Source organism: Periplaneta americana, chromosome 11, assembly GCF_040183065.1.
Source record: "Periplaneta americana isolate PAMFEO1 chromosome 11, P.americana_PAMFEO1_priV1, whole genome shotgun sequence".
In the NCBI taxonomy this organism is placed as follows: domain Eukaryota; kingdom Metazoa; phylum Arthropoda; class Insecta; order Blattodea; family Blattidae; genus Periplaneta; species Periplaneta americana.
This window is the reverse complement of record NC_091127.1, coordinates 80463652-80486912: the sequence shown is the minus strand read 5'-3', so window position 1 is coordinate 80486912 and position 23261 is coordinate 80463652. Positions and strand designations below refer to the sequence as shown.

The following is a 23261-nucleotide window of genomic DNA, read 5'->3' as shown; positions in this document are numbered from 1 at the left end:
ATAAGATCGCATCTTCATTCAGAAAACAGAAATACAACATAACATACAGAACAGAAAACACTCTACAAAGACATCTCAGCACACAAAAAACACAAACAAATAAATACGACCACACAGGTGTATACAAACTCAAATGTAATAGTTGCGACAAGTTCTACATAGGACAGACAGGCAGATCATTCCAAACACGCTACAAAGAACACATTAAAGCTATAACCAGAGGACACAATACATCTACATACGCTGATCACATAACCAATACTAACCATACATACAATAATATAAATACGGACATGGAAATCCTACACACACAACCCAAGAACCAAAAACTCAACACACTAGAACAATATGAAATATACAAACACACTAAAACACACCCCGATCAAATCCTCAACACACAGATCAATTTCAGTACACACACACTATTCGACTCCACAATTCAACACCTTCCAACAATGAAACACACCCTCCTAACAGGCAGAGAAGTTCGAGATGACGCCGCGATCTAATAGGCTCTGATGATGGTGCGTGAAGCATTAAAACAGCTGTAAGCCGGACAAATATTTCATATTTAACACGAGTAAGTCCACTAGTTCCTCAATTAATTATATTCAAGTGTTAAAAGTGGTGTACGCAAGATTCAAAATGGAACAAAAATTTGTTAAATTTTTAACATTGATAGTTTAGCTGAATTTTGATAGTAGTCTTACAAAAGTAATATGATGGTAGACTTTGAGTGTCCCATACGTGACAATAAAATCTTAATTAAGTAACCCTAGTAATAGGGGTTGCACTAAGAATCTAAATGCACTCTGAATCTCCTGAAGTGTCCTGTTAAGTTTCATAACAAGCCAAATTTTTTGCATCTATTTTACTAGCTGTTAGAGCAATTATTTCAAAATAAAATTGCGAGCAACTGTCCCATACATGACATTGGAATGCTCCAAAATAGGAATTCTGACTTCACCATTCTGCATTTTATGCAACATTCAAACTGATATGAACGAAGAACATCTGAAAACCTTCAGCACATTCATTGCCAGATTCCAGGCATTAAACAACAACAACAACAACAACAACAACGACGACGACAACAACAACATATTGTAGCCCAGTTAGACGCATATAGATGAGATGGACCTTGACTATCTTTACAGTTGAGTCAAACTCCGCAATGAATACTTTTTGTATACACAACATTGAGCTTACGGAAGTTAAACCACATCTCCTTCCCGTCTTGCCTCTCAACCCCCGCACAAGCCCATCTCTCGTCTTTCTTCAGGTAGCCAGCAAAGCTGCTACCTAACAAGGCTCCTACTAACAATTGATGCCAATCACATTAAAACTTATTTAAATGTAAAGGTAAGAAAATGTAGACTTCAAAATAATAGCGCTCACAATAAAAAATTGAAATATTTCAGGAGGAAAAGTTTGGTGGTAGCGCAAACCTTCTACTGACTGATATAATTTTTGCGAAACTTTCTACTTAAAACTTTTCTTTCTAAAAAAATGGAGGATACGTTTTTATATTTTTAGAATCTCAATATGCATGAATAATTGTTTATAAAAAGTATACATATTTTTTTATAATTTAGCAAATGCATAATTTTGCTCATTGGTATGGATTTACATAATGATCTTATAGCGTTAGGCCTACAATCTTCTTTTATATCTTGCAGCATTTTGATTTAATATTCTGAATATTACTATTATTCTATTATGAAGCTCAAGCTATTACAACGTACTCATTCTTTTATATAAAATCCTCGTATGTTATGTTTAGAATTTAGATATTTCATTTCATGTTCCTGTTTGGAACTTTGATTTACGCGGTATCATGGCGTCATGATTGGTTTCTATGGAAACCAATTTGCTGTATTAATCTGCCATCTATAGGTGAAAGTACAAAAATCTACCCACGTGACCAGTGCTGTGGTTGTGTAGTATGTGTGTGCGTGTGTTGATGTGTGCGTGTACGCGAATAAGGAACCACATGTGACAAATATTGATATATTCTGATTACACAGTAAGTTTACATTAAATAATATACCTAATGATAGTATTACACATTCTGTTGAGGTCTACCTTTATAAAGCTACAATTCAAGTTGCTAATATGATGTTGCCGTCCATTGAAACACTCAAATATGTGGCGGACTCGGGAGCATGTTTTTTTGTTGAGGTGCCTATTTTCTTTCGCCTAAAAATAACACGACCTTTTTATTAATAAATTATGTGAAAGGGCGCGTAAGAGTTTTATTAGCATACGTCAGTAGAAATAATATGTTTTGATGTAACTCATTTGTATTGATTGGTATAACACTTCTGTCCATATCGGTATGATCCGGCAAGTGAGTAACGCGGAATTTCCATGCTTTGTAGCATGTAAAGTTTGGTACCGGTCGAAGACCCTCGATATTGGTCTTTGTATATTTAGGTTTATAATTGCAATTATTTATGTACGAAATACTCCCAAATACGAAATGCTAACCTGTAGAAATTAATTACAACGTTATTATCAGCTGTTCACAATCGTCTAGTATCCTTTGCCTTTTTTTCTATCGTTAGCAGTGGGGATACTGGTAGGACAAGTTCTTACCGGACTAGGTCACTTTCCAGTATCTTGGTTAAATTGTTTTACGTTCTGTATAAGATATGAATTAAATTTTGATGAACAATTGTTTATAATAATTTTGATTACAGTAACTTTAAAGTACTATAATATGAACGATGGAATCTATACTGCTCTATAACCTCAATAATATAACTAGTCGGATAAAATATTCTTCATCAAGAAACTTCGTATGTAACATAGTTTCATGTGATAAAGAGCATAGTGACATTTATGTGTGTAGATTCATATAGCTAAATAGAATTCATTATTAGAATTTACCGTAATTCATTTTCATTTATAGCGCTATATGAAAGTTCATGGCCACTTGACACGTTCCGGTCACTCGTAAGGACACATTCCCTGTTACTGTTTACATATATATTTTTGAAATTAATATATTGTTTTACTAGAATAGATATATTTGTAATTTGATAATTCCAGAAGTGTCCGCAATGAATTAGGTTAGAGCAATTAATAAAACATAATACCGCTACAAATAGGTAGTGTCAGCTTAGGTAAGAATTCATAGAGTGTTTCGTTACAATACTGCAGAAAGTTAATTGACAAAATTCGTAGTGGTATTGAATAATAATAATAATCGTCACCACCACCACCACTATCTGGCAATGTGTCGTGGTTATCACTCCTTCCTTACATTCGAGAGGTCCGGGGTTCTATCTCTTGGGCCTGCTATCCTGATTTGTGTTTTTCTTGGTTTGTATCAAGTCTCCCCAGGCAAATGCCTGAATAGTACAAAAGGGCCACGACCCGTTTTTACCTAGTCCTATATAATAGCTCTTAATCATCTCATTTCGCTTATCACACAGAAAAGTCTTAAACACTATATCTATTTTTGTTATCATTGTGTTTTTTCTAACGCCGCGCATATTAGCCTACCCCATTTGCGCCTCTGTCTATTTTATTGTCGTTTATAATGAAGAATCCTGTTCTGTTATTGGGGCACCTGTTAGGTCGGATTCTGTACGCCCATATGATAGGATAACATGAGATGGATGAGGATGAAGGTGATAATGACGGCGACAGAGCCCAGAGTCCTACACACAATTGAGGATATTTATTTACTTCAGTGGCACTAATTTATCAATCCCCTATCCTCCATAAGACCTTGTGACAGTTCTTGATCTACTCTCAGTTACCTATCCTCTCATCTAACCCACTCTAACCTTATCACAGCCCTCAGTCTCCTATCCGTTATCTCTTCATCTATCCTAACCTAATCTAACAACCTGACCTGTAGCAAGCATTGTTTACAGAAATGCACGCCGTCAGAGGGTAAAGTACAGTGCATGATCAGATGCTACTACAAATAGCCTATGTGCCAAATACGGTAAACTCATGGTGTCGAAAGTAAATAATTAATTACGAAATTTAATTTTTACATGCATTCAATCCTAAAAATACTTGCAGCCTATTAAACATTTATGTAACATATTGAAATAGGCTAATGGCTATGTAACAGTTATTTTTCTATAAGAAAAAAACTAATGATTATAATTTGTCCAAGGTCAAAATGTAAAAGACGTTAAAAAAACTTCTACAATTCTGAGAACTGCCGTAATTATTGTTATTAGTCCGTTATTTGTTTCAGGTGTTACCTCTTCTTTACAAGACACCTGTCATGGAAACAGGCTTCCTCAACTTACATGATGAAGAACATTTCTCCACTTTGCCATCACCCCTATATGACCAGGTAAAATTTGATGGGTCATTATTACATACATCGTTTTTGTATTGTTATATAGGCCAACTGTAAGTAATAGCCTAGGTCATAATATATATACCCAGATTGCTCGGCGTTATAGACTTCGACAGTAACAACTTTTGTCAGGTTTACTATGCTGCCATCTAGTTGTTACATAAGGAGTCACGTCATAACTCCCATTTGAATTGCATTAGCGACTGTACTGCCATCTCGTGTTTGTTTACGGCGGACGGGTAGCGATCCTGGCGGTTCTCTTCAAAAGTGCAACCGATTTTAACATAGAGATAAGCAACCTATATATGATCTGGGGTAATAGCCTAAATTCAGGAATCTTGATATAGTATAGGTCATTCATTATCTCTTCAAACCAAATGCTTGCGTGCGCTGTAGCATATAGTAAGAACCTTATGGTGGGAGTAAGTGAGCTTGATAGCTACGAGTAGAATTGTAGCAAGGAAGGGAAGTTTCTCAGTCCACTTTCTTCTTCTCCTGATGCGCTAGAAGATTTCATGAGATAACTAATGGCCTATAAATTATGATAAAATACGCAAAATTGTTAATCTAGTATAATATTACATTAATACTTTTTGTATCCATTGTGATCATATCTTTTTGCATTTATGTTCCTTTTTGATATTTGTAATTTTATTTTTATTTCTTATTTATCCCACTTCGTCTCTCTGCATTTGTTTTCTGTATATGCCTATTTATATTCTGGTGGTGTGGTAGAGAAGGCTTGTTGCCTTAACTCCAGCAGATTAAATAAATAAATACATTACTAAAATATGTTACAAGTGCTGAAATGACATTAAATAATAGCTGTCATCAAGATGATACATTTTGATACGGTTTTCATGTTTTGTAACAGTTTAGTTATTTATAATGCAACCAATTATATTCTTGCTTATAAATATATTTTTCTCAACAAAATATGTACAACTGACATTTACTGTGTTCAGCACGTTGTCTGTGTTGCCACATGTACATTTTACAAGTTCAGTATCACATGCTTATGAAGAATATCAGTTCTTGTAAAGTCATACTACCATTATTGTTCAAAGTTGCCAGTGGCCAATTTTTATGTTAAAAATAATGTAGTTTGGAGTACCTACTTTCAATTTCAAATATATTTGTACAAAACTGTGAACTTGGCTGTTGCCCTTTCTAGTACACAATGAATGGAAGTGAATTTCAGGGGCCAAAAAGATCTGCGATATTAACGTAGAACTACTTTCCCTTTGTTTTATATAAACACGACTTTAACTTTCAAATATCCTTGAAAGTTTCAAACCATGAATAGTAGCCTATATAAAGTGCAATTAATAATATTTTTGATTTATAATTTAAAAATAAGTTTATATTATGATGTCTTTCATAGCGTTGCGTTAAATCTTTTTTATTGTGCCTCCTCCTAGATGTGTTATAGTCTGGTTGAATGCAAGATCGTTAGATGGCAGCGATAGCGAGCTTGCTGCACAACCAGTCGGTTTCTATTTCCCGCCTATGCGCTGATTCAGAGGAGGATCTCCTCCCTCTCCGTTCATTTACTCGCTTTAAAACTCTGTTTCTTTCTCTGGCCGCTAGTGCGCTGTTGTCTATGTGTGCTAACTGCAGTAAAGGAGGAATGGATTGACTTTCCTCCATACAAACAATCTCGCATCTTTCTCACAGTTTTCTAGCAGCACATGAGTGCGCATCGTTTGAAACTCGATCAGCCAAGGTTTTCTTACAGCTGTGAACTTAAAAATTATCGAATCTTCCTTGAATTTCGAGGTACATATTTTATTTGGTATTTACTTTCAAAAGAAGAAAAATGTGAGGAGGACGTTCCTCCCTTCCCTCCCCCGAGGAACTGCCACTGCATTGTATTGAATATTGATTTTATCTTTGATTTCTTGTAATCAAAAAATGGGTGAGAAGGGGTTCCTTATTCGTGGGGTTGATACAGATAGATTCAGTCAAGCGTAGCTTTGTAGAATGACAGGAGGGGAATCTGGTAGTGGGGGGGGGGGAGTAGTGGAAAGTGATAAGAGGTGATCTTCAGATTGACATAAGCGATTGAACATGTATATTATTGCAAATGAAAACAATCTCTTGATTACGGACATGACAATATTTCATGTGGATGACTTCCTTTAAAATTGTATAGAAATTTGTGAAGTCGAAGCAGAAAATAGTAATATTGTTATGAATGTAGTCACATGTCAGCAATTGAAAAATTTACAAATAACACCACAGTTTCCAATGTAATCATTGGAATTTTATTAAACTTGATCTGTAACTAAAATTTATATTGGAGATTATAAAAATTGCACATGTAAATTAATGTGATGCTATTACCATTTTTAGGTTTTTTTTTTTTTTTTTTTGCGTTTATTGGAAATTATTTATTTATTTATTTTTTTCACATTAGAGATTGCTGAAAATTGTGTAAAGTAATTATATTCATTTGAAGAGGTGGAAAAATTCAAATAACTTGGAACAACAGTAACAAATATAAATGTATAAATGATACTCTGAAAGAAATTAAACACAGAATAAATATGGGAAATGCCTGTTATTATTCGTTTGAGAAGCTTCTGTCACCCAGTCTACTCTAAAAAAAGCTGAAAGTTAGAATGTATAAAACAGTTATATTACCAGTTATTCTGCATGGTTGTGAAACTTGGACTTTCACTTTGAGAGAAGAACAGAGGTTAAGGGTATTTGAGAATAAGGTGCTTAGGAAAATATTTGGAATTAAGAGGGATGAAGTTACAGGAGACTGGAGAAAATTAACACAACACAGAACTGCACGAATTGTATTCTTAATCTGATATATTTAGGAACATTAAATCCATACGTTTTAGGTGGGCAGGGCATGTAGCACATATAGACGAATCCAGAAATGCATTGGCTATAGAGTGTTATTTGGGAGGACGGAGGGAAAAAGATCTTTGGGGAGACTGAGACTTAGATGGAAAGAGATTATTAAAATGGATTTGAGGAGATGGGATATGATGGTAGGGACTGGATTAATCTTGAATAATTTCAAGGGAAAAATTGTTTCAGGGCCGGGCATCGAACCCGGGACCTTTGGCTAAACGCATCAAGCCTCTACCAACTGAGCTACCCAGAAACTATACTAGACCCCGACTCAATTTCGCCCCCTATATCCACAGAACTCAAAGTGGGCTGACGGCCATCAAGCAACCAACATTGATGTCACACAAACTCTGTGTGACTTGAATTGTGGTTTTCTGTTAACGAACAGTGACGTGTATTATGCAGATCTAGCTTTTAGGTGTAGCTCCCTGTGAAGCTGATTTGAATAATTTCAAGGGAAAAATTGTTCTGGGGCCGGGCATCAAACCTGGGACCTTTTGCTAAACGTGCCAAGGCTTTACCAACTGAGCTACCCAGGAACTATATCAGACCCCAACTCAATTTCTCCCCTTATATCCACAGACCTCAAAGTGGGCTGACAACTGTCATGCAACCAACATTGAGTGCACGCAAACTCTGTGTGACTTGAATTGTGGTTTTCTGTTAATTAACAGAATTAATCTTGCTCAGGATAGGGACCGATGGCGGATTTAGGTGAGGGCAGCAATGAACCTCGTAGTTCCTTGAAAGCCATAAGTAGTGTAAGTAAGTAATGAGAACACAGTGCTATATCTGTAGATAAAACATTTGTAATGGGAAAATGATAACAACTTACTTTTTGACAGAGAAATACAGACGTGTAAGGCACATTTCTCAAAATGTGAACAAAATGTAACTTTTTACAACTGAGACAGTTTGGTTTCAGTTCTCTTGTAAGAATCTTGGTTTAAAGTATAAATCCTTCCTATGGCTGTGCTGACATCAATTTGGCACAAAATGTTTGAAAATGGAACTTCACAACTGTCATTGTCAGAGCAATAAAATGATGGAGAGGACTCATGTGGATGCATGAATTTTATTGTAGCATCACCTTCTTCATAATTAACTTTTTACAATAAAACCCACATACCACAAAGATTCATACACACAAGCAACATAAAAATTTGCCTTGAAATTTAGAATCACAACAGTTTAAATATGTCAAATATCACACTCAGTGACATGCAGTGGCCAACAGATTACCCAAGCATCCGCGTAGTCAAGTTTTCTTTTCCTTCTTACTATTTATATTTGATTAAAATAATTATAATATTACTAATTATAAAAATACATTGGTATTTGGTACCAATTTTTTTTTTACAAAAGCTATAAGATTAGGCCTACTGCAACTATTGCCTAAAATTAAAAATACTATTATAAAGGACTACTCCAAGTATTAGTAAGTCTTGACGAGTTATTCCATCTTGTTTGGGAAACATGTGGTAATCATCGACCCAGAAATTCATCAAGAAATTTTGTGCGCTTTGATGATTTGGAAAAAAATGCTGCAAGCCCAGAAAGAGTAGCAAAAGATATACGACATTCAGAAATACTTGAAGTACTTTGGGACAGTGCTAAATTTAAACAGCGTGCATAGCAGTGAACAAAGAGAGCTAATATTAAGGTGCCTTGCCTTAATATTAGCTTGACACCACATAATGAAGAGGCCATCACTGCTCTTCCATCGTAGCTCTGTGCGACAAGTTTCTTACTGCAGTTTGAAAAGTCTTGAATATGTCTTAAAAATAAGATCAGAATGTGCTGCCGCTGTTTTGTCCTCACATCATGGAGGCACACAAACTGCTCTACCACCCTTCCTTCAATTGTATATCGATAAGCGAGAGAAAATTGTGGTTTATTCGAGATGTGAATTGTCTCATCAGCTAATATGGCAAAAAAAATCAGATTTCTGTAATTGCTATTTAATTTTCTTATTAAGTGCACTGGCAACAGATTCAATTAAATCATTTTGAATACGATTTGATACATCTTTGAATACTGTAGATGTCTCCAAATGATTTTTTAGAAGAGGGTCGTACTGGGCGGTGTAGTCCAAAAGTTCTGAATAATTACCGCAGTTGTTGGACATTTTCGACTCACCGTTTTCTCTAAATGAAAGTTCCAGCTTTGCAAGTAAACAAATGGTGTTTATAAACCTTTTCAGAATGTCTCTATTGTGTGTTACCTTTTCATTATGTAGAATAATACTTTGTTGTGTTTGGTCACTTAGCTCAGTTTCAATATGCACAGTTCCAAAGTTGCGAGTGCGTTAGAAGCATGAATATGTGCAATAGCAACATCATGATCCCGTGTTGCTTTAGATAAATTACTGTATTTAGCTTTTGTTGTTGAATTAAATTATTATTATCACCAGACGTAATCAAAACTTTTTATTGCATTCATATACACGTACACAATGTACCTACAAAGTACCAGTACAAACAAACGCAAGAGAATCAGTACGTTTTACACTCAATCGACTTCATGCACACAGCCAGCACAGGCAGGCTACTGGCTGCAGGGACTGCAGTATGTGCATTGTATATGCCCCATCACGCGACTTACAATTAACAAAACGTATTTAGAAACGTTTCAGGACTTTATGATTAAATGAACAGAAAGTTTAATCATGGATTTACATAGATATCGTGATTCTTTATAATCAATCAGTGCTGGCCAAGCCATGCCAATGTTGCATCTGGATTAACCTGGTATAACGAGCCCAACAAAGTAAGTAGAGCCCGATCAGAAACTCGTGGCACCAGCATGCATGAACTTCTTCTGAGGCTTCGGAGTGGAGGGTTCTGTGTGTGCGGGCCGATTGCTTACTCATAGAGTGTACTGTTCAAATTCCCCACCCAGCAAGACTCTTGGGCGAGTCCATGTAAGTGGATGCCAGTTCGTCTTTTGCACAGATGCCACGAATTTGCGATCGGGCTCTACCGCCTCTGGTCTTACCTGTATGCCTTGATCATGGAACCTGTGAGTAGTTTCAAAACGTTGGAAATGTCAAGTTCCAGGACACAGTGGAATACCCAAAAACCTAATTCTGATGAGTCGCCATGAAAGCCTAAAAACTCATAAATTCTGAGACCAGTTTATTGTTATATGTTAAATGTATAGAATAATTTAGTTATGTCAATTAAATCTTATCTGGAATTAGTATCTGTTATTACAGCATAAAATCTAGATAAAAGCAAGAGATTATTTTATTATTTTACCGCAGTTTTGAAGTTGAGTAAGTGGAGTAATAAGAATGATAATATTATGTAATTAAAATAGCAAACCTTGATTTGATTCCTGGTAAGAGTATGGGCAGGACCATTTTTAGGGAATGGCGAACTGGAACTTGGGTGAAATGGAACTGATTCCTGGTATAGAGTGTAAACATTCAACTCATTTTTATGAAAAGTGACTTATTGTTCTCAATGTTTGTCTCCAAATTTGTTATTGTCTGACTGAACTTCTGTAACTGCAGTTTTATTTCCTGATTCATTTCTTCTTTAATTAATTCTTACATCACTTTGCTCTTCACACTTGTTGGCCCCAGATTCACTTCAATTCCTCCCATTAATATCATCACTATGATGCTGCAATTGCCCATTTTAATTCTTTCTTCTCTCCGCACTCCCATCTTCTCTCTTCTTTAACTCTTTTTATGCTGAACTTTTCAATTCTTGATCTATATACATACAAATCCACAGCCATTTTACTTTCGTCTACTGTTGTTCCTATTGTCTGACGATCCTTTTTTACATTAGCTTAGAGCATCACTCTCTCTATGTTGATTCTGCAATTTGTAGCATGACAGTACGTCCACTCGGCTTGATTTCCAGTTGCTGACTGGAGAGAGTAATATAGTCCAACAATAATTTGTCCAACAATTGTTAGTAAAAATATTCTTACGAAACTCAGAAAGCCTACAGTGAAACAAACCTCTTTAAACTGGATCCTCTTACAATGGACAAAGTTATAAAATCCTCAGTGAAAGGGATATGGAATATCATATATAATTACCTCTTTCAAACCAATAACCTGCAAGATAAATACAAACACTATTTTTATTTCTACTGAACATAATTTATTTCTCAGTTATAGACACTTAGTTCATATCAATCAAATGTGCATACAACCAGACGTTGCAATTTAAAGTTAAATTCATGTTATTCTGTTTGCATTTTAACTCCTCAAAAAATTTTAGAAAGAGAAGATATTCTCATCCTTTCACTCGTGCACAAGGTAGTTAAGGACTATGAACTTAAAAGTGAGTCTTTTATTGTGCTTAATTGGGATAAAGCTGTCATGCAAGTTACTAACTTCCTTACTTATGGCTTTTAAGGAACCTGGAGGTTCATTGCTGCCCTCACATAAGCCCGCCATCGGTCCCTATTCTGAGCAAGATTAATCCCGTATCTACAATCATATCCCACCTCCCTAAAATCCATTTTAATATTATTTCCCATCTACGTCTCGGCCTTCCCAAAGGTTTTTTCCCCACCAGCTTCCCAACTAACACTCTATATGCATTTCTTGATTTGCCCATATGTGCTACATGCCCTGTCCATCTCAAATGTCTGGATTTAATGTTCTTAATTATGTCAGGTGAAGAATACAACGCGTGCAGTTCTGCATTGTGTAACTTTCTCCATTCTTCTGTAACTTCATCCGTCTTAGCCCCCAATATTTTCCTAAGCACCTTATCCTCAAACACCCTTAATGTCTGTTCCTCTCTTAAAGTGAGAGTCCAAGTTTCACAACCATAAAGAACAATTATTATTCCTCATGAGAATGGTGACTTGCTTGCAGTCACTCATTCAATCCTGTATAGATGGGAAAACTATTTTGGGCAACTACTAAATGTACATAGGCCAAATAGAAATGATCGGGACAAAATTGAAATACAAACTGCTCAGCCATTTATACCTGAATCCACACTTTCTGAAGTCGAAATTGTGATAGAAAATCTGAAAATGTAAGTCTGCAGGTATTGATCAAATTCCAGCGGAATTAATACAAGGGGGTGAAAGCTCATTGTCTAATAAAATTTATAATCTCGTATACTGCTAACAACCTTACTTAGGATTCTTTATCCATAAAAAAATAAAATCAACAGTAAAAAAGGTCGAATTTATCAGTGACAGGTTATTGTATTTAGTACTTAAGAGTAGATGGTGCGATATCATAGTTATAAATGCTTACGCCCCTACAGAAAAGAAAGACGACTATATAAAGGATAGCTTCTATGAGGAATTGGAACATACTTTTGCTCAGTTATCTAGGTATCACATGAAAATTTTATAATATACACTGTGTCCCACTTAAAGGGATCGAGAAATAAATGCTAATTTAAAGTATAAATTATGGGTTTATGACATAATATTTTGTATAACTTGATGTAAAAACTATCCGAGTTTCGAAGAATGATCAGTGCAACTCTGTTTGTGTGCATCAAGCTACCCTGAAGACATTTAAAAGGTACTCAACCTTCTGCCAAGTGTTCCATAACATTTGTGGGGTTATTAGCGCAGCTGCATTTATAATGCATTGTCTAAGTTTTTCCAAAGTGCCAACTGTATCACATTGGTACAAACACTTGTCACAAAGTCCCAGAGGAAGGTCAATGGGCGTCAAGTTGGTTGACCTGGGTGGCCAGGCAAGGGTTCTCCTCTTCCGATCAACCTATTGGGAAAGTTTGCATTCAAGAATCCACACACTGCTCCATAGTAATGGGGTGAAGCCCCATGTTGTTGAAAACGCGATTCTGGAAGGAGTTGGTCAACAACAAAAGTTCTGCAACATGTCCAGATACATATTCCCTGTGACTGTTGCCTCGATGAAGAAGAATGGTCTAATGACGGAATGTTTTACTGAATGGTGCCAGACTTGTTTGCATGATAAACATTAGTACACATGCATATGAACATGCAACTGTTTTTAAACCATTGGTGCATAAACTTGGACAGTTTCTGCATCTTGTCAGATATAAATCAGAACGATATCTTCATCTGATTTTAAATAGTGAGCATTTATTTCTCGATCCCTATAAGCGGAACACGGTGTATAATATAATTTCATGGAAGTTATAGCTACAAATTAAAACAAAGAGAAGTTTGTGGTTTTGAGACGTCCTTTTTATTTGTTTCACTTGTACCACTTACATTCCTTAACTCCCAGGGAGCATGAAAGGGAGTGTATTTGACATCTTTCTGCATGCAACCTGTACACTACCAATGTACTTTTAGTAAATAACATTTTACTTTAATAAGTTCAGAATTGCAAATTGTGTTTCTTGTTCATATCAAGTAATACTGTGTATGTCTGTACAGTAATTCAAATTCATCTTCAATAAACACTCCCCTCCCTATTATGGACAAAAAGTAAATCTCCTCAAATGTCTATGTAGGAGAGGTTTGCTGTATTTAAGTTCATCATACAAGGCAGAGGGGACAGGTTTGTCTGAAAGCATTGTTCGTATCATCAAGATTGGAGTCTTTGTCAGTACACTCAGACTGCCACTACAGTTGCTTCTTGTGTCACTATTCACAATGTCATCGATCAACCCTTTGAATTGTTAATACTTATTTTCAATTTTATTTGCATGGTTACATCATTTTTCCTTTATTATACAGGCAGAAAATATTGCCCTTTAATAAGACATGCCTTGCCATACAACCACCAATCAAATTATTCATTTCCTATTCTTTCATGCTTCCACTACCAGATGTCCAAGTCATGTGACTGATGCGCATTGGTGCTGCACACATTTTTTAGAAACTTGTCAGAGTAGACCTACAGTAACAGTTTTATGATGGGTTTCTTCATGCCATTGGAACTTGGTTTTTCTGATATTTCTGAGGTATTGGGCTCTCGACCACTATGTTACCTCTCTCCATTAAGAATATATGCTTAAATTTCTTAATTCCGAAGCCAGCCTTTTTCATTTTCTTAAAAATTCCCTTTCTCCACAGAAGTTGATATTAACTTGTTTCAAAGTTGGTAGCACACGTTTTAATATTAGTGTCTTTTTTTTTTTTTTACAGTGATATTATGATGTTGAAAACGTGATTACTTGGTTCTCATCATGAATATTTGTTAATTTTGATTAATTTCTTATTTTACGAATTGTAGGTTCAGACTTTTCAGTAGCAGCAGTGCATTTGTATCATGGCAATGGGATACTTTTAATTTTTCAGTTGACTTTTCTTCATGAAAATACTTTATTATATTTCTAACTATTTCAGTACTCTTGCTTTGAGTAGTAGATCTAATTATTTATTTGTGTCATGTTTTCTTTCGAAGCCTTCACAATACTAACAAGTATACATCACATACTAGAAGAAAGAATACCTGTATAGACTGTACACTGTCGCAAAGTCCATGCAAGAGACACATCTGATTAGTAATCTCGCATGTATCTCACGCATATTTTAATGTGGTTGCACAGTATAGAGGGTCTCAGTGTCGAAATTCATTGTGGCGAGAAATGGGCTACATAATTTTCCTGGAGCCCTCTATCAGGGATAGGATTCTTTTATGTACTATAAATCTAACACATGTGATCCCTGCTTCACTTCCTTCCTGGTATAAGTCATGTTAAGAATTTTATCTCCCTGAGTTGGGTTAGAAACCTCTAAGCTTGGATCCAGTGGCTAGTATTGTAACCATTAGACTACTGATTACGACTTCACAATGTGATTCTAAGAATTTATGATGTTTGGTGAGCTCCATTGCGACATTGTGCTTAAGACTGGTCCAGATGCAACAGCTTACTTGATATTTTGCTTGCACATGCTTTTAGTTGCAAGTAAGAAGGAGTGTGTTGACTGTAAAACTGAGCGATTTTTAGAACCGAATGCCTCCTGCTCAGTGTTCAGTTTTCCTTCAGTTCTAAAAATCACTCAGTTTTATGGTCCACATGCTCCTTACTTGCAACTAAAAGCATGTGCAAGTAAAACGTCAAGTAAGCTGTTGCATCTGGACTGGACTTTGCCTAGAATACAGTTGATAAACTTTTCGATTCCTGTCTTGCAGTGATGGTTGACTTAAACAGTTATGTCCATTGGGTAATCTGATTCTTACTACAATTTTTTTTTTTTTCGGGAAAGCTCTAGAGCAGGATATCAACATCAATGCTACAAGCAAGTGACTGTAGCATTCATAGTACTGGGGAAATTAAGGATACAGCATGGCTGTATGCACAAACAAATAACAATCACATACCAAGTCTTTCGTATGTACAAGTGTAGTTCATTTAGTTTGACTTCACGAACTGTAATTTCAAGAAATAATATACATAATCGTATATTTAATTAAAGCATTGTGCTTATACAGGTGAACTTGGTTATAGTGTCACTGAAGGGACAATAAAAAGAAACAGCTTCCATATTACTCCTTAACACTATCTCTCATCCTAACAGACTCTTGTTTCACCTCAAAACCAGCTTTGAATGGTCAAGTCCCAAACAGTATTCTGTATGAAGATATCCACTGTAATGGGATCCAACCTCTTTTGGCTGGCACCTTTGTTTAGTTTTCAAAACACACTATAGGTAATTATTACAGTAACATTATTTTCAAAGTAAAGAAAATCCACAATATTTTAAAACAATAACTAAACATACATCCTTACTTGCCTAATTTATATAAACTTATGCTATTTTTCTTCCTGACAAGAAGAGGACAACATTGAATGAAATGTTATCAAAATCCATTAATTAATTTTCACATTTTATATCTGAAATTAAAAATCAGAAGAATATTGGGTATTATTAATACTTTCATCTTCATTTATACATTTGATAATAAATAATAATTGTGTAGCACAGATCTTATATTAATCCTGCACACTGAAAGTAATTTTACTTATACAAAAAAATAATATCATATTCATTAGTATTCTTATCAGCAACATCATTACCTTCAGCATCACACTAAATGTAAAGTAATCTATTCACTAAATCAGATTATGAAGAAGATTGGTATAATCGCATCAAAAATGATCTCAAAACTCATCACCACCATCACTAGCCACTTCAGAACCATTATTTTAAATTTACTACAACTCTATCAACAATTTCTTCCCTACTTATGTTATTCGTATATGAAAAAAAAAAAATCACACATAGGAGCACTTATTAATAATTGACATTTAGATGGAGCAATAGGAAGTTTCAGGTACACAGGCTGTAACTTTAGAAGGTGTGGCTTGGAGTGTTCTTTTGCACTTCCAGAAACCCACCTATTCTTTCTGCCCCTAATATAAAGAAATTATGTTGAAGTAAACTAGTGTTGGTATAATAAAAATAAATGGATACAGAAAATAAAATTCAGAGAAGAAATAATTAATGTTGTTGTTGTTTTCTAATGCCAGGCATTTGACGGTAAAGTCATTTGACCTCTTGCACTCCAATATTTTTCAAAGATATTATCATGGCCAGCCACTGAAGCACAGATTTTGAGGTGTTCCGAATCCACTTCTTGGTTTGAGTTGCACAATGGGCAGTTAGGGGACTGATATATTCCAATTCTATGCAGGTGTTTGGCCAAACAGCCATGGCCTGTTGCCAATCTAAATGCAGCTACAGACAATTTTCGTGGTAAATCGGGAATTAACTGTGGATTATGATGTAGAGAGTTCCATTTTTTCCCTTGAGATTGTGTTATCAAATTTTGTTTGTTGAAGTCTAAGTCTGTAGATTTAATAAATCTTTTCACAGAGTAATCACCACGGCATGGCGCGTCCTCAGGTTGCGGATAGAGGAGACGGCCTCCAGATATGGAGGGTAGCTGCGAATATATTGAATAAGCAGTCGTGGACAGCCGATAAGGGGTGGTCCTCCAGCTTGGGGGTTGGGCGAAGGGCTAACAACCCATCACCGTAAAAAACAGCTTGTTACGTATCCCTATAATAAGCCTCGGAATAGGACTGATTCTCCGGCACGACCACAGCAAAGGAATAAGGATTTGAGATTTGGCACTTGGAACGTAACTAGTCTTTATAGAACAGGAGGGGTAACATTAGTAGCAAAAGAACTAGCTAGATATAGAATAGACTTCGTAGGAGTACAAGAGGTTAGGTTAGATGGGAATGGCATATCACAAATAGGAGATTACTTGTTGTATTATGGGGAAGGAAACAATAATCACCAATTAGGAACAGGATTCTTTGTTCATAAAAGAATAAAATCAGCAGTAAAAAAGGTCGAATTTATCAGTGACAGGTTATCATATTTAGTACTTAAGGGTAGATGGTGCGACATCATAGTTATAAATGCTCACGCCCCTACAGAAGAGAAAGACGACCATATAAAGGATAGCTTCTATGAGGAATTGGAACAGACTTTTGATCAGTTACCTAGATATCACATGAAAATTTTATTGGGGGATTTCAATGCTAAAGTAGGACGGGAGGATATTTTTAGACCAACTATTGGAAAAGAGAGCCTACACGCAATTAGTAGTGACAATGGAGTTAGATTAGTCAACTTTGCCACATCGAAAAATTTAATTGTCAAAAGTACAACATTCCCCCATAAGGATATACATAAATATACTTGGACTTCTCCAGATGGATTGACACACAACCAAATAGATCACATCTTGATAGATAAACGGAGACATACTAGTATAGTAGATATTCGAACTTTCAGGGGTGCAGACTGTAATTCTGACCATTATTTGGTGATTGGAAAATTAAGAGAAAGATTATCAGTAGCCAAGCGAGTAGAGCAACAAGTTAATATTACTAAATTCAATATTTTGAAATTAAAGGACGAGGAAACTAAGCAACATTATCAGGTCGAAATTTCAAATAGGTTTGCCGTATTAGCAAGTTCCGACGAAGTTGACAAAGAGTTAGATGTTAATAGCATGTGGGAAAATATCCGAGACAATATCAAAATTGCAGCTGAACAGAGTATAGGTTATTATGAAACTAAGAAAAAGAAACCGTGGTTTGATGAAGATTGTTGCATGGTAGTAGAAAGAAGGAAACAGGCAAAATTGAAATTCTTACAGGATCCAGTTGAGGAGAAGAGAGATAATTATTTCAATGAAAGACGGGAAGCAAGTCGTACACTTAGGATTAAAAAGAGAGGTTACTTGAAGGAAAAACTGAATGAGGTAGAAACAAATAGTAAGAATAAAAACATTCGAGATTTATATAAGGGTATAAAGGAATTTAAGAACGGATATCAGCAAAGGGTAAACGTGATCAAGGATGAGAATGGTGACTTGCTTGCAGACTCTCCATCAATCCTAAACAGATGGAAAAACTATTTTGCGCAACTACTAAATGTACATAGGCCAAATAGAAATGATCGGGACGAAATTGAAATACAAACTGCTGAGCCATTTATACCCGAACCCACGCTTTCAGAAGTCGAAATTGCGATAGAAAATCTGAAAAAGTACAAGTCTCCAGGTATCGATCAAATTCCAGCAGAATTAATACAAGAGGGTGGGAGTGCATTATATAGCGAAATTTATAAACTTGTACTTGCTATTTGGGAAAAGGAAATTGTACCAGAACAATGGAAGGAGTCCATAATTGTACCTATTTTTAAAAAGGGGGACAAAACCAACTGTGGTAACTTTCGAGGAATATCACTTTTGTTGACGTCGTACAAAATTTTGTCCAATATTCTTTTGAGAAGATTAACTCCGTACGTAGATGAAATTATTGGGGATCATCAGTGCGGTTTTCGGCGTAATAGATCGACTATTGATCAGATTTTTTGTATTCGACAGATAATGGAGAAAAAATGGGAGTATAAGGGTACAGTACATCAGTTATTCATAGATTTCAAAAAGGCTTATGACACGGTTAAGAGGGAAGTATTATATGATATTCTTATTGAATTTGGTATTCCCAAGAAACTAGTTCGATTAATTAAAATGTGTCTCAGTGAAACATACAGCAGAGTCCGTATAGGTCAGTTTCTATCTGATGCCTTTCCAATTCACTGTGGGCTAAAGCAGGGAGATGCACTATCACCTTTACTTTTTAACTTCGCTCTAGAATATGCCATTAGGAAAGTTCAGGATAACAGGCAGGGTTTGGAATTGAACGGGTTACATCAGCTTCTTGTCTATGCGGATGACGTGAATATGTTAGGAGAAAATACACAAACGATTAGGGAAAAACGGAAATTTTACTTGAAGCAAGTAGAGCGATCGGTTTGGAAGTAAATCCCGAAAAGACAAAGTATATGATTATGTCTCGTGACCAGAATATTGTACGAAATGGAAATATAAAAATTGGAGATTTATCCTTCGAAGAGGTGGAAAAATTCAAATATCTTGGAGCAACAGTAACAAATATAAATGACACTCGGGAGGAAATTAAACGCAGAATAAATATGGGAAATGCGTGTTATTATTCGGTTGAGAAGCTCTTATCATCCAGTCTGCTGTCCAAAAATCTGAAAGTTAGAATTTATAAAACAGTTATATTACCGGTTCTTCTGTATGGTTGTGAAACTTGGACTCTCACTCTGAGAGAGGAACATAGGTTCAGGGTGTTTGAGAATAAGGTGCTAAGGAAAATATTTGGGGCTAAGCGGGATGAAGTTACAGGAGAATGGAGAAGGTTACACAACACAGAACTGCACGCATTGTATTCTTCACCTGACATAATTAGGAACATAAAATCGAGACGTTTGAGATGGGCAGGGCATGTAGCACGTATGGGCGAATCCAGAAATGCATATAGAGTGTTAGTTGGGAGACCGGAGGGAAAAAGACCTTTAGGGAGGCCGAGACGTAGATGGGAGGATAATATTAAAATGGATTTGAGGGAGGTGGGGTATGATGATAGAGACTGGATTAATCTTGCACAGGATAGGGACCGCGGGCGGGCTTATGTGAGGGCGGCAATGAACCTTCGGGTTCCTTAAAAGCCATTTGTAAGTAAGTAAGTTTCACAGAGTAATATGTAGATTTAGTAACAGGTCTGTAAGTAGCAATGCTGCCTTTCTTTGCTAAAGCATCTGCATTCTCGTTTCCCAGGATTCCACCATGGGATGGTATCCATTGGAATACAATTCTTTGATTGAGAGAAATAATTAATAATATTACATATTTTGTATGCTGCTATATTTTATAGACCTACAGTAGCCTACTACAACTTCTTAAAATACTTTACACTGTTTTCTCTTTTATTATTTTGAGAAACAAAAATAATTGTGAAAAATAGTGAAATACATAGTAAAATACTATAACATACAGTAGCCTATTCACAATTAAGAATGTGGGTTGAAGAAATGTGTAATTTTTTTTTCTGCTTCAGTTTTGCAAAATACTGCATCAGTAAATCATTCCAAATCAAATCTATGGCACACACAAGCTTTCTTTTTATACTATCGATTTGTTTCATAACATTAACTTTAACTTATATATTAAATGAAAACTTTCTTTTTCTTTGCACCTTACTCCATTGTACAGTTTGCGAAGTGAATGTCTGAAGTTACAGCCTGAACTGATATGGTACACAACTTGGCATGCTATTGTTTGTAAAGGTATGTTAGGATGACAAAAGAAAGAGTCTAGCTTACCCCATACTACACCCTCTTTTCTTAGGATTCCAGTTCTTGACTACAAAATTATATTGTCACAGTAACTAAAAACCCAAGCCATTGTAACTATACAGTTGATAGTTGTTATTTTAAGAATTCTGCATTGTAGCCTTCTGAACCAATCAGAAAGTTGCATTTTTTTATCAGCTATTGCTGCCATGTGGAGCACTTCTGTGTTGTCACCTTGCTGCAAGTTGTATAACATAGTGTTACTACCTCGTGTATAATTTGTGTGTTGGTGTTATAAATACTTTGTAATGCTGCTGTGAAATGTCGCAAAAAAGATGTTCTGAGAATGATAACTCAAGAAGTGAGATTTCTTTATGTAAAGGTGTAGCATTAAATAGGTGTAAGAATTGGTGCTGCAAAGAGCTAGCGAGATAACTGTTGTGTTGTGATCATTTTGGCAATGTTGCGTCTCTTGCTATCAACATAATATAGAGCTGTCAGGTGCATAGTTACAATGGCTTGGTTGTAATGACATCACTGGCTGCCTGCGAATTCCCTTGAATGACAATCTCTATTTAATGTAGGACAACCCTTTTTTTCTTAGAAATCCAGTTTTGGCCTGTAAAATGCTTTTGTCACTGTAAGTGAAAATGAGACTGGTCATCAATGACATACCGTGTACTTGCAAATTCATTTACAGCTTTTGTTTAATGTATGTGGAACATGCATTTTTAAACAATTTATACTGTTGCTAAAGTCACTATAATCGAGTTGCTTATTGTCATTATAAACGTAATAAATCACATTTGTTTACTACAGATAAAAGCTGTACTTCTTAATGATTGTCACTGTAGTTGAGATGCAAGATGTCTCACTAACCTTGGTTGCTATATCCAAGTTCCACATGTATTTTAATGCAATAAAATTGAGAGATGCTTATATGCTGCAAGTATTTAATAAACATTTGAGAGATGCTTATATGCTGCAAGTATTTAATGAACATGTTCATATTACTACTACTACAAATGGCTTTTAAGGAACCTGCAGGTTCATTGCCATCCTCACATAAGCCCGCCATCAGTCCCTATCGTGTGCAAGATTAATTCAGCTCTACCATCATATCCCACCTCCCTCAAATCCATTTTTATATTATCCTCCCATCTATGTCTTGGCCTCCCTAAAGGTCTTTTTCCCCTCCAGACTCCCAATTAACACTCTATATGCATTTCAGGATTCGCCCATACGTGTTACATGTCCTGCCCATCTCAAACGTCTGGATTTTATGTTCCTAATTATGTCAGATGAAAATACAATGCATGCAGTTCTGCGAATACACATGTTCATATTATTATTTTTTTAAGTAGAATTGGTACCATATTACACAATAATTTCAGAATGTATGAATTTGAAATACGAAACTACCTTTTTTTTTTTTTTTTAATCTTTCCTGTAATACTTTACAAATCACGATTATTCTCAGAACCTAATGTACAGTAAAGTCTCGTTAAACTGGACTAACTGGGGGGATAAGTTGACCGGTTTAACAGAAGTCCGAATTAACTGAAATAAGCTAAGAAAACAGTACAAAGTGCATTAAAACTTCGTTTATTACAACAAAACATCTTTGTTATGGTGTATTTAAAGGGCATAGGCCTAAATACACTATACAGTACAGTAAAATGTAAAGCACTATACTTTAAACCTAAATTCACACTTTTGCCTTTTAAACCTTTATGTAATCGATAATAGCATTTGTTTGTATACCGTAGTTTAATTACTTTAATGCAAATTTGATGGATTTTCTTTATTTTTAATACTGTAGGTGTAATATTGTAATGCCATAGTTTTAATGTATAAAATTAAGTCTTAAAACAAGATTCTTCAATTTTTTCAAACTCGTCTTTTTTTTTTTTTGTCCATATTAAGCGAAGTCCGGCTTATCGGGGTCCGTATTAATGAGGTTGTACTGTACATTAAATAATGTATTTTTATTTGTCGCTTGTTTTATTATTATTATTTCTAATATAGTATTCAGAAACAGAAACAGGTACTTTCCTGTTTTAAGCTAAATTTTTCATGTTTTAATTTTTTATTCAACACGAGTAAATAATAGGGTTTTTTTTTCCGAATCATTTGTTAACATTTAACATTCAATGCAATATCTTGTATCTGTTCTGCAGTAGTGTTTCTCGATAAGCAAATAATCGAACTTGTATGATCCTGAAGACCAAATATTTTTAGTCACATTTCTAATACACTTCTTAATGTAATCATCTTTTTCAGTGGGCAACTTCTGTATGATATTTTATAACTAGTTCTGAAAAGTGCTTATGATCAACATTCGTTACTAGTGTCCTGCAAAAGTATTGGAATATAAATATCAGGACATCGTTACTTACCTTGGAACATTTCATTCCAGTTGTCCTAATAGACCATTTCTTTTGTTGCCTATGATATTTTTATAGTTTGCGTTTAGTACGTTTATTGGTATACAGTGT

The 23261-nt window shown here is 35.4% G+C and overlaps 1 protein-coding gene across 4 annotated transcripts in view; it reads left to right on the top strand.

The window, feature by feature from the left end:
• Positions 1-1918: 1918 nt before the first annotated feature.
• LOC138709130 (serine-rich adhesin for platelets-like) overlaps positions 1919-23261 on the top strand; it is a 72153-nt gene continuing 50810 nt past the window's right edge. For 3 of the 4 annotated variants that reach the window (XM_069839667.1, XM_069839668.1, XM_069839665.1), the window contains exons 1-2: positions 1919-2026; positions 4223-4324. In XM_069839667.1, the coding sequence (XP_069695768.1) occupies positions 4253-4324 (72 nt within the window). In that variant the 5' untranslated portion in view covers positions 1919-2026; positions 4223-4252. Of the gene's footprint in view, positions 2027-4205; positions 4325-23261 lie in introns of all 4 variants that reach the window. The other variant, XM_069839666.1, reaches the window with a different exon arrangement.